This window comes from Pongo pygmaeus, chromosome 14, assembly GCF_028885625.2.
Source record: "Pongo pygmaeus isolate AG05252 chromosome 14, NHGRI_mPonPyg2-v2.0_pri, whole genome shotgun sequence".
NCBI lineage: Eukaryota > Metazoa > Chordata > Mammalia > Primates > Hominidae > Pongo > Pongo pygmaeus.
Window position 1 is genome coordinate 36861999 of NC_072387.2, and position 13293 is coordinate 36875291.

The window sequence follows — 13293 nt, forward strand, 5'->3', positions numbered from 1 at the left end:
TAAGAAGCTGTATCAGATGGACAAACCGGGCATAGAGTAGCACTTGCAAACACAGATGTCTTCAGGAGCCAGGCACGTAATATAAATGAGTTGGGGATAAAATAATGGAAGGGGGACTATGTCTCTGGAGAATAGAAAGCCTGTCTCCCACCTAAAAGTGGAAGCCTTTGCTTATCTCCAACCTATTGAGAATTTGGGGATTTGAGTCTGGTGTTGTCTTCTGAGTTTTAGAAAGAAGACAGAAATTTGAATTTCTTTTTAATGTTAAAGCTCATGATTCTTAAATGTTGGCAACCAGATCAACTTAAATAGATCTACTGTGAAGGCCAATAAAAACATGGATGCAAGATATATTTGACATAACTTAGAGTATGTACATGGGGATAAGCTTTTATGTTGTTACTAAGTAAGGACCTTCATGATCTGGCTCCTTCCTATCTTCCCAGCTTTGCTGCCTGCTGCATCCCTACATGTGTCTTTGGTACGAGCCATACTAATCTATTTGCAGTTTGTTCTAAGCCTCAGTGACTCTGCACACGTGGTTCCCTTGATGCCTGGTTAACATTTGCTTGTTCTTTAATATTCAGCTCAGGATTAACTACTCTGGAAAGCATTTTTTTTTTTTTTTGAGATGGAGTTTTGCTCTTGTTATCCAGGCTGGAGTGAAATGGCGTGATCTCGGCTCACTGCAACCTCCGCCTCCTGGGTTCAAGAGATTCTCCTGCCTCAGCTTCCTGAGTAGCTGAGATTAAAGGTGCCTGCCACCATGCCTGGCTAATTTTTTGTATTTTTAGTAGTGATGGGGTTTCAACATGTTGGCCAGGCTGGTCTTGAACTCCTGACCTCAGGTGATCCACCTGCCTCGGCCTCCCAAAGTGCTAGGATTACAGGCGTGAGCCACCACGCCCGGTGGAAAGCATCTTCTGATGCTCTTGGACCCCATCTCTGTTACTCCTGCATCACCCTGTGCATGCCCCTACTCTGGCACTTACCTTTTTGTCATAAAATTGCTGACTTTCTTATCTGCCCACTCCAATGTGGGCTCCTGGAGAATGGTAACTCTACCTTATTCATTACTGAGTCCCCAGTGTCTAGTGCAGGGCCAATAGACAGCTGACCTTCAGTAACTGAGGAAAATGACCACATAAATGAAGACAATGGAAAATGTCATGTAGAGGGTGGAGGAGGGGAGTGAGCTTTGCAATCTTTGTGGAATATCATGAAGCTAAGCTAGTTATTAGTGCTAACTCCCTGGGTGGTAGCATGGACTGATGACCTGCAGCATGCCAAGCTCACCTCAGAATTTATAAAATTCCGTCAGTTAATTTTGTCATCTTAAGGTTCAAAAAGCCTCAGTTCTTGGAGCTTAGAATGCAAACTCTGGTGGTTCTATGCGTTTGCTAAAGCATTAGCCCAAAAGGATAAGTAAAACTTTACACTGGGCTGTTTTTGTAGAAACGTGTGGTGTCCTCTAAGGTATCTGACAATGAAACTCAGTGTGAGGATTTGAATTACCTATTATGTTGGTTGCTAATGGAGGATGTGGATAAGTTTTTGACCATGATGGCCTAATTTATTCATGGGATGTGGTCTAAATTTTCAAGATGTCCAACTGTCAATTTTAAAGGTGTAATTTTCAAGGGACTTTGTAGATAGTTTTATTTCTTCCCATTATACCTTAAGGTGAAGGACAATCTTGGCATTTTATGTGTAAGCACCATATTGCCCAGGGAAGAGCATGGAATATAATTTTAATCCAATTCACAATTGAGTAAATAAATCTGTAGAGCTTTTGAATTCACCTATTTGATTACATAAACGCAGGCCATGTGTTTGCCTCCTGTTCCCCCAAAACACAAAAGTGGCTTGTTGCTCTCCTAAATGGGCCTACTAGTCTGACCAGCAACTTCTGTTTTGTTGCTCAGTTGACCATCTGTATTGTTGACTTAGAGAACATTATGTTCATCCACTTTGGCCAAACTAATATTCGTCATCAAAACTCTCTTTTTTATTCATCAAAGTCCAATTCAGATGACATCTCCTCCATGAAATCTCCCCTGATTGGTCATCAGAAGTGCTAATTTTTATCTGATGTTATTTTATACCACTCACATTGCACATTTATGAACTGACTTTGTACCTATTATGTTTGTTTTCCAAAGGTGAGGATTATGTGTTGCTTATTTTCATTTTCTCTAGAATATAATAAAGGATCAGGCTCAGAGTAGGCAGTTAATACATGTATGTTAAGTTTAATAGAATAAAAAGTGAATTTTGTCTGTTTATTTATTTATTTATTTATTTGTTTGTTTTTTGAGACGGAGTTTCGCTCTTGTTGCCCAGGCTGGAGTGCAGTGCATGATCTCGGCTCCCTGCAACCTCTGCCTCCTGGGTTCAAGTGATTCTCCTGTCTCAGCCTCCCGAGTAGCTGGCATTACAGGCATGCGCCACCATGCCCGGCTAATTTTGTATTTTTAATAGAGACAGCATTTCACCATGTTGGTCAGGCTGGTCTTGAACTCCTGACCCCAAATGATCCACCTGCCTCGGCCTCCCAAAGTGCTGGGATTACAGGCATGAGCCACCATGCCTGGCCATTTGTTATTGTTATGATTGTCTTGGCTTTCCAACTAAAGGATAAATTCTTTGAAGTTGACACATAATAATTTTCAATAAATGGTAGCTATGATGATGATGATGATGATGATGATAATGATGACAGCTATGATGATGATGATGACGATGATGATGATGATGACGATGATGATGACGATGGTGATGTTGATGTATACAGTTCTAGGTACACAGTAAATAATCATATCTTTAGATTGGCAGCTTTTTTTTTTTTTTTTTTTTTTTTTTTTTTGAGACAGAGTTTTGCTCTTGTTGCCAGGCTGGAGTGCAATGGTGCAATCTCTGCTCACTGCAATCTCCACCTTCCGGGTTCAAGCGATTCTTCTGCCTCAGCCTCCTGAGTAGCTGGGATTACAGGTGCCCACCACCACACCCGGCTAATTTTTGTGTTTTTAGTTTAGATGGGGTTTCACCACGTTGGCCAGGCTGGTCTCCAACTCCTGACCTCAGGTGATCCGCCCACCTCAGCCTCCGAAAGTGCTGGGATTACAGGCGTGAGCCATTGCGCCTGGCTAGATTGGCAGGCTTTAATTGATTAGCTAAGAGCAGTGTCCGAACTAAGAACCAGAAGAGCCAAAATATAGAAATGGCTAAAGGTGACCCAGGAAAGCTAGAGGCAAGATGTCAGATTGACTTTCCACAAAGGAGATTTTATACATCCAGTCAAACTTTGGATGTTTGGAAAACTATGTCTGAGGAACATAAATTCAAGTTTAGTAAAATGGCAAAGGCTGACAAAATTGGAAAATGAAGGCCAGGAGCAGTGGCTCACGCCTACAGTTCCAACACTTTGGGAGGCCAAGGTGGTCGGATCACCTGAGGTCAGGAATTCAAGACCAGCCTGGCCAACATGGTGAAACTCTGTCTCTACTAAAAATACAAAAATTAGCCAGGCGTGGTGGTGGGCACCTGTAATCCCAGCTACTCACGAGGCTGAGGCAGGAGAATTGCTTGAACCCAGGAGATGGAGGTCGCAGTGAGCCAAGATCATGCCACTGTACTCTAGCATGGACGACAGAATGAGACTCCATCTCCAAAAAAGAAAAAAAGAAAAGGAAAATGAAGAGCGATTAATCCATTAAATGACACTAAAAAGATGAGTGATTTCAGTGCTTCTGAATGGTTACCATGTGGTTTCTTCTTTATTGAGAATTTCACCCTAAGATCAAGCCTCATGGCAAAGCCTTTGTGAATGTAAAAAAAAGAAAGTTGACGAATGGGATAATTTGAGACACAGTGAAAAGCAGCCTTGCAATAATGTGTTAAGCTGGAAGAGAATATGAGAATGTTGCAAAACATAGTGTCTAAAGGAGACTTGATGGCAGTGTGAGCCCTGATAAGACGATTTACTCTTTAGCCATGAAAAAGACAGAGAAAGAAGAGGAACACTTAGAAAAGAATAAGAGTGGGGACAGTGATGAAAAAAGGCGTATAGGCCGGGTGCAGTGGCTCATGCCTGTAATTCCAGCACTTCGCGAGGTAGAGGCAGGAGGATAGCTTGAGTCCAGGAGTTCAGGACCAGCCTGGGCAACACAGTGAGACTACTGTTTCTATAAAAAATAAAAAAAATTAGCCCAGCATGGTGGCATGTGCCTGTAGTTCCAGCTACTTGGGCGGGGGTGGGAGAGTTGGGAGGAGGCTGCAGTGAGCCGTGATGATGCCACTGCCTTCCTTCCAGCCTGGGCCACAGAGCAAGACCCTGTCTCAAAAAAAAAAAAAAAAAAAGCTGTATAATATTCTTCTCACTGTAACCTCTGAATAAGGGAAACACCACAGACAAAGGTCCTTTCATTTGGGATAATGTCTAGTCCTTCACTACTTTAACTTACAAAATAGAGTTGTGATAGCAGAATCGTTTCTAAAAGCCTTGAAGAGGCCATAGTTAAAACGAATCCTTTGAAACTGTGCCAAAAACACACGTATTTCTAAATATTTAAAATGAAAGCATCTTTGTGCGCTTTCACTGTGGAACTTTGCTCTTGTTCTAATAAAGCATTTCAGGATGATTCAGGCACTTAAAAATGTGTCAAATGGTCCTAACTCTATGGTTATTCTCTCTATAACTCTAGCTATCAGCTATGTTTATTTGTAAACTGTGAACACATACATGTGGGTGTGTGCACACACCCACACACTCCTGTCCCAATTAATCCTTGTGCTATGCTCAGATTGGTCATAGCCTGTCCACAAGGTTGGATCCATTAGTCCCACAGAAGATGGCCAGTCATCTACAGTGGCTTTTTTTTGGTATGATGAAGTAGCAATTCTAATGACCATTTTAAGACAGGAAAATCAATACTACTGCACTCCATAAGAAGTTAGTCAAGAAAGTGTTTTTCCCTCAATAGAGGAGTAGTTACATAAGTTATGGGAATACATATCATATTACAGTATATGCCTGCTAAAAAGAGTGGGGTAGAACAATATGTTTTGACATAGAAAGACCTCCAAGATATATTAAGTAATAAAAGCAAGTCTTAAAATGACATATGGTGTGACCTTAACTCAAATTTTATCTCAGAAATGCTGGGTTTCCCATACAAGCCCACTACCAGTCACTCACTGTAATCCATTATCTTATTTTATTTTCATCATAACAGTGATGACTATCAGAATTTATACCATACGCTTATATAGTAGTCTCCCTGTATCTGTGGTTTCAGTTTACTAACATGCAAAAATATTAAATGGAAAATTCCATAAATAAACAATTCATAAGTTTTAAATTGTACACCATTCTGAGTAGCATGATGAAGTCTCTCGCTGTCTCACTCTGTCCCACCCAGGATGTGAATCTTCCCTTTGTCCCGCACACAACTCCACGCTGTAGCTGCTACCCATCTATGAGTCCCTTAGGAGCTGGCTGGCCTACCAGATAGACGGTCCCAGTATCACAGTGCTTGTGTTCACAGAACACTTATTTTCCTCAATAATGGCTCCAAAGCACACAAATAGTGATGAAGCTGTGAAGTACTTCCTTTTAGTTAAAAGGTGAAAGTTCTCGACTTAAGAAAACAAAAAAATCATATGCTGAGGTTGGCTAAGATCTATGGTAAGAATGAACCTTCTACCCATGAAATTGGAAAGAAGGGAAAAGAAACCTGAAAAGGCATTTAAGTTTGTAGGTAGAAGGCAAGAACAGAGCGTGTTCTGATGGACAGCAATTGGTATAATCTGAGGTGTCAGGCATCCTCTTGAGGTCTTGGAACAGATCCCCTGTGGATAAGGCGACATGACAGTAGTTTTGTTTGTTAAATTTGTTGCCTGTATTTTTCCATTAGAATGTAAATTCAAGGTCCCTGTTTTGTTCCCAGCACCTAATATGCCTGTCACAGAGTTGACTCTCAGTGAATATCTATTGAATGAATAAATCGTGTGTGTGTGTGTGTGTGTATATTTCTTTTTTTTTTTTTTTTTGAGATGGAGTCTCTCTCTGTTTCCCAGGGGTGCAGTGGAGCCATCTTGGCTCACTGCAACCTCTGCCTCCTGCAACCTTCAAGCAATCCTCCTGGCTCAATCTCCTGAGTAGCTGAGACTACAGGCACTTGACACCATGCCTGGCTAATTTTTGTATTTTTAGTAGAGATAGGGTTTCACCATGTTGGCCAAGCTGGTCTTGAACTCCTGACCTCAGGCGATCTGCCTGCCTCAGCCTCCCAAAGTGCTGGGGGATTACAGGCATGAGCCATTGCACCTGGCCATATATTTTTAAAGCCCACATTTGTATATACGCACACGTATAGGTTAAAAAATGGAAAAAACATTGACAAGATACATATCAAACCATTAATATGTATTGCCTCTCCATAAGGGAAATTTGTAGAACTTACTCTATTTCTGTACAGTGGAAATGTATTCATATATTCCTCGTTTAAATAAAAAATATATATATACGGCCGGGTGCAGTGGCTCATACCTGTAATCCCAGCACTTTGGGAGGCCAAGGTGGGCAGATCACGAGGTCAAGAGATTGAGACCATCCTGGCCAACACGGTGAAACCCCGTCTCTACTAAAAATACAAAAGTTAGCTGGGTGTGGTGGTGCGGGCCTGTAGTCCCAGCTACTTGGAAGGCTGAGGCAGGAGAATCACTTGAACCCAGGAGGCGGAGCCTGCAGTGAGCGGAGATCGTGCCACTGCACTCCAGCCTGGCAACAGAGTGAGACTCCTTCCCAAAAATAAATAAATAAATAAAATAAAAATGAAACATTAAGATGAAACTGTAGCCCTTTTAATCTCTTTCTCAGTGGCAAAGAGCCATAAAATGAAAGTTTAAAAGCTATATAGATTCAAACACTTAAACATTTGCAAAACTTTGTAATATTGACTATGTTAGAATGAGTGAATGAATGTTTTTGAGGCAAGAAAAGTAGATTTATACTTTATGACAATTTACAATTGTAGATTAAGGCAATAAAAGGACAAATCAAAACCCATTCAGTCAGAAGACGGTCCCACTGTGTGGAGGTGGGGGAGGGAACGTGATATAGAGTATGTTTTCTGCATTTCATTTTGTTTCTCAGTGATGCTCAGTTTAATTATGATTGAGTTGAATGAGATGGCTACTTAAACTAATATACAGTCTTGATTGTTTAAGGCTCCTTGGTAGCAGGAGATTATATAAAAATCAGGTTTATCATTTGAATGGGGAGGTGAACTTTCTTGACTTTGATTTTTTTCAGCAGCAATTTAGAGTTGTGGACTGAGTTCACTGACTAGTTATCTGAGAGTATATTTGTTTGCATATTTTCCTTAATTGAATTGGGCATAGTGGTGACCCCAGTTGCATTGCTGTGTATGTGCCACTTTAGGTCCTGATTAAACTGTCTGAAATTTATGCTTGAGGGGAGGAGAGATTTCCATGCAGATTCTGGACATGTAAAATGGAAAAAGTTCATCTAATTATTTTGCAAAAACATGAAATCATGAAAGCATGTTTAAGGGAGTGTATGAGTTTTCCTTCTGTAGTCATCCAATCTTTAGTGTAGGGAGGAATTTGTTGATTAGGGATTGAGATCCCTCTCACTCTAAGAGCCCAGGCACTGGCTCTTAGTTTTGGGGTTAGTGTCTTTGGACAGAGTACAGCCTCTGAGAGATCTCTGGTATGACTGCTGGGAGAGTTTACCACCCCCACTAACCCCTCGATGTCCCCAAATCTCTTTGTATCTCTTCTCTTTGTTTTTCTTCATTCCCCATTTCTTTTTCTCAGCCATTGGTCCCTCAAGCATTGACTGCTCTTCAGACAAAATTTGCTGCTGATCTTGGCCATGTTCAAAGTACATTTCCGTGTGTTGCAAGAGGTCACAGAGAGAATCAAAAGAGGAGGTTAATTCATAGTCAAAAAAGGAGAAGCTTTAATGGGCATGGGATTTCCGATTGGGGTTATGAAAAAGTTCTGTAACTAGATAGTGGTGATGGTTTTGCAACATTCTGAATGTACTCAGTGCCACTTAACTGTACACTTTAAAATGGTTAAAATGATAAAATTTATGTTATGTGCATTTTGCCACAATTTAAAAAAATGAGGCCTGGGCAACACAGAAAGACCACCATCTCTACAAAAGAAAAAAAAAAAGCTGGGTGTGGTGGAATGTGACTATAGTCCCAGCTATGCAGGAGGCTAAGGCGAGAGGATCGCCTGAGCCCGGGAGGTTGCGGCTGCAGTGAGCCATGATCATGTCACTGCACTCCAGCCTGGGAAACAGAGCAAGACCCTGTCTCAAAAAACAAACAAAAAACAAAACAAAACAAAGAAAAAAACCCAAAAAACCCTTTTTCTAAAGTGATGCCCACATTTACAAGTTCTCTCCTATTTCTTTTTTTCTTTTTTTTTTTTTTGAGACGGAGTCTCGCTCTGTCGCCCAGGCTGGAGTACAGTGGCGTGATCTCGGCTCACTGCAATCTCCGCCTCCCAGGTTCATGCCATTCTCCTGCCTCAGCCTCCCAAGTAGTTGGGACTACAGGCGCCCACCACCATGCCCGGCTAATTTTTTTTTGTATTTTTAGTAGAGACAGGATTTCACCGTGTTAGCCAGGATGGTCTTGATCTCCTGACCTTGTGATCCACCCGCCTCAGCCTCCCAAAGTGCTGGGATTACAGGTGTGAGCCACCGTGCCCGGCCCTCCTATTTCTTATCTCCTAAATTTTTCATTTAAAAATTTAAGAGGACCTAACATACACACAAACACACACACACACACCCCACCACCACCACCACCACCACTAAACTTAAACAACTAGCAGGGGGCCCTGCTATTCATATGAATAGATGTTTGTGTTGACCAATGTATGATCCCTCAGTTGGACCTTACTGTGGCCAGCAGCTTTCAGGAGGCTTTTCTGGGCTGAATAGAGATTAGGATGTTATGCTGTAAAATGCATCCAGGAAATTTTCTTTAGGCAAAGCTTTTGGATAGGCAAAGCTTTTTTGCTGTGTATGTGTGTGTATACCTATGCATGTAGGTGCAAGACCTAAATCACCTGAATCTTGCCAATAAAAAGAGATACTTTGGGGCTGACTGATTCTTCATAAATAGCTTCTATTGCTTTCCAATTCAAAATGGAACTTTACTCATGGATTACTTTACTTTTCTGAATATAAATTATAGAACTCTACCATTGTATTTTTCAATCTGATTGAACTAGCCAAACATTAACAAGTAATTGCAGAATTGCAGAAAGCGCATAAAGAAACATTTTCAATTTTTTTTTTGCCATGATAGGGCTGTGTTAAAGTCAGGTTCTCTTTGTTGGCTGAGATGAGTGTTGTAGGTCCGAACTTTGGCAATGTCAACAGGTTAGTTTTCGTGTGCTGTTACCCCACTCCCTCTCTTACTTCATTACTCTCCTTTCTTCTACCTCCTAAAGGAACTTTATCCTTGGAAAAGAACTGAGCCTTGATTCTGCAATGTAGTTCTAGCAGGGAAGAAGAGCTACTTGCATATCAGCAGTGAAGCTTGGTTTTCCTTGATCTGGATGTAGAGAGCCCCTGACCTTAATTAATGACACATATTGAAGAGACAGGGCTAGCGAGAACAGCTGCTTAGCTAATCACACCAGCAGATCAGCTCTGGTCTCAGTGGGGGTGCTAAGTAGAGCAGCCAGCTCACCCTCACAGGCACCGCTCTGTGCACACCCTGGATATCTTGTTCACATTTCTTTTCTGCAATAATAGTTCTTCATTCATTGTGTACTGTAAGGATAGATTTCATGAGAAGGAAAAGGCAACCACAACTCAAGTTTTGCAAAAGATATTTGACATTTCTGAATTTCATTAAGGAATTTGATTAAGGAATTAAGCAAAACTGCTGATTCTAGTAGCCTGAGGGTGACAGATGGTCAGTTTTTCATCCCTGGGTATTAACAGCCTAATTCCTCTCTCTCTTCTAAGGTTCCTTAAGATCTTTCCTGGATCTAGTCAAATCACTTGATAATTCAGAGGTGATTCTGTCCTCTTAGGTACTAGGATCTGAATATGGTGCCTACAGATGCAGACATTTGGTGTCAGTGATATAGTGTGACAGGAAAGATGTCCTCTAAGTGTTAGATAAACACTTAGTCCTAGTGATCAAGAAGATTTCATTTAAGAAGGAGTATTAATCATTGGGTTAGAGTGATTCTCTCCTGCTCCAACCTCAGTCTGTTTAAGACAGAATTTACTCTTTCTGAACTCTTTGTTGTTCTAATACTACTGCTTTAACCTTAAAATATTCTAAAAATGTTTTGCTATCATAAAAATTTAGTTTAAATAATAGTTTGATGATGGTTTATTGGTTCAGGCAGGCTTTACTAAAAACATCTAAGATCAAGATTGCCTTCTGTTTTCTCAAATATTTCCAGAGAGGGAGAGTTTGTTACTTTTTTCAGCTTTTTAATGACTCTTTCAGAGCACAATCACTTGTGAGATGGTTTGTGCCTGTATCAGTGCAAACCTAAACTAGATAGGCCTTCTGCCATATCTTCTTTGCCAACTTATGTTACTTCCTTACAGTGCCACTGTGAAGAGGGTTGCCAGTAGCTCCCCTTGCAGCACCTGCTCAGCAATGTCACAACTTGAAAGATTTTATGACCTCATTGGAGAACCTGGGAAGAGTGTAAGGTAGAAAGGAGACTTTTTGATTATTTTGGAGAGCTGCCAGTCCTTTAGGCGGGTGGCCTGGAGAGGTAGTAAAGACACTCAGGGTCAAGGGTTCTCCAAGGTGACACTGTACCATTGTTCCAAGTCTGGTTTGCAGACCTTAAATATTTTTAGCCCAACAGAAAGAAATGTTTCTAAAAGGAGCTTTGCTGTCCATATACCCCTAGGAATCAGACCATACTCAAAGCAACTACCGTCAAACAGGATTCATCTCCGACTTTGAACTCTTGTGTGGTGCTTCTTGGTATTAGTCCCTTCACACTGCATTTTCCTCTCTTATCTCTGGCTCTCTGTATTATATTCACTTTAGCTTGTCTACTCTCTTTTCACCTGCCTCTTCAAAGTAAATAGGTCTTAAATTACCTTCATCTTTCAACACTTTGCACCATATCAGTCCCTCCTAAGAGTTCCCAGTTGCTTCTTTACTTAGTTCTAATTTGGAGGCCCTACTAATTTTCCCATATCTCTTCTTCCATTCTGTATATACAGCTAACAACAATTGAGAACTTATTGTATGCACAGCCTTAACATAGGAAAATTAAAGCACAAAGGGTGTATCTTTTCAGCTATCCAATGTATTAAAGATATTTTGATACTATGATTGAGCCATAGAATTTTTCTGATTGCCCATTTATTAATTTGCCTTATTCCATTTTTAGACCAATTGACACGATAATAGCGAATAAGTCAGGAAACACAGGGTTGTTGCTTGAAGAAGCGTATTTCAGGTAAATACGTGCATCACTTAATTACTCTAGATTTTTGGTTCTTCAGATTTCAGTTTTCTTGTTCACTGCTATATTTGCAGAGCCTAGCGCAGTGCCAGACACAAAGCAGTGCCTTATAAATATTTGTTAAATAAGTAAATATATGAGTATTAGGCTGATAGGACATGCATTCTGGACCTTAACAACTTAAAAGTAACCCCCAATCTGAGTTCAAAACAATTTTAAACTTTATACATGGCTTGTCTAGTTTTTTAAAAATGCTTTATGTGTTTTTAATATGCTTTAAAAATGTTTCAAAACATGCTTTAAATAAACCAAAGTCTTCAAGAGACTTAATCTTTTTTTTTTTTTTTTTTTTTTTTTTTTTTTTTTTTTTTTGAGATGGAGTCTTGCTCTGTTGCCAGGCTGGAGTGCAGTGGCGTGATCTCGGCTCACTGCAACCTTTGCCTCCCGGGTTCAAGCGATTCTCCTGCCTCAGGCTCCTGAGTAGCTGGGGCTATCAGCGTGCGCCACCATGCCCAACTAATTTTTGTATTTTTAGTAGAGACGAGGTTTCACCATGTTGGCCAGGATGGTCTCGATCTCTTGACCTCATGATCGGCCTGCCTCAGCCTCCCAAAGTGCTGGGATTACAGGCATGAGCCAGCATGCCTGACCGAGACTTAATCTTTAAGGGCTGGAAATGAGCAGATATTCATTGTTTTAAATACATGTTTATTGGTGCCCACTATATTATTTAAAACTGGTGCTCATTTGTTCTCTTGGGAGTGAGGTGAGCTAACATTTAGTTATGCTTAATGCTAAATGCCCATATGTTCAGTGTGCAGAGTGCAGGCTTCAGAGTCAAACTCTTCTGGTCTGAACCTTGGAGGGCTACTCACTAACTGTATGACCTGGGACCAGTTATTTTTCCTCTCTATGTCTCAGCTTCCTCATCCATTAGTCTGTAAAACAGTCAGAATCATTCAGCAAACCTCATAGAATTGTTATGAAAAGCAAACAAATTAGCATTAGGAAAGTTCTAAAGCAGCAGCAGGCACCTGGCAGGTGCCTGTTAAGTAAAACAGATCTGTGGAATGCATCTAATAATGTCCCTACCTCATAGGATAGTTGTGAAAATTAAATGAGATATCTCCAAAACACTTAACACGGTGACTTGGTACCTGGTAAATGCTCAATAAATCTTATATTGCTATGTTTAATAGAGAAGACATATTAAGGTATCATAAAATAAACACATGTTAACACCAGAGAACAATGAAGTGATGTGCTCAATGACATGAGTTGTAAATAAACCTAGACATCAGAAAAAAGGAAGAACCATTTCCCTGGAAGGTGAGAGAAGATCTTTCACGACATCAAGACTTAGTGGGATCGGGCGTGTTGGCTCTCACCTGTAATCCCAGCACTTTGGGAGGCTGAGGCAGGCAGATCACTTGAGGTCAGGAGTTCAAGAGCAGCCTGGCCAACATGGTGAAACCCTGTTTCTACTAAAAATACAAAAATTAGCCTGGCATGGTGGCACGCACCTGTAATCCCAGCTACTCAGGAGGCTGAAGCACCAGAACCTGGGAGGCGGAGTTTGCAGTGAGCCAAGATTGTGCCACTGCACTCCAGCTTGAGCGACAGCTCAAGACTCCGTCTCAAAAAAACAAAACAAAACAAAAAAGCATTAGTGGGAGGAGAACAACATAGTGAGAGGAAAGAGAATTTTTCAGGCAAGAACTGAAGGCAGCCCACGGCCCAGAGGGCTGAAGGGAGAAGAGGAGAAAGGAAAAAGTGAGGAAGAGTCAT

The 13293-nt window shown here is 40.9% G+C and overlaps 1 protein-coding gene across 2 annotated transcripts in view; it reads right to left on the minus strand.

The window, feature by feature from the left end:
* The window catches only part of FLT1 (fms related receptor tyrosine kinase 1), a 194829-nt gene that overhangs the window by 65405 nt on the left and 116131 nt on the right, over positions 1–13293 (minus strand). Inside the window, exon 15 of one of the 2 annotated variants that reach the window (XM_063650729.1) lies at positions 2227–2796. The exons of the other annotated variant lie outside the window; for it this stretch is intronic. Within the exon in view, the coding sequence (XP_063506799.1) occupies positions 2723–2796 (74 nt within the window). The 3' untranslated portion in view covers positions 2227–2722. Of the gene's footprint in view, positions 1–2226; positions 2797–13293 lie in introns of those variants that run through there. 2 annotated transcript variants of the gene reach the window in all.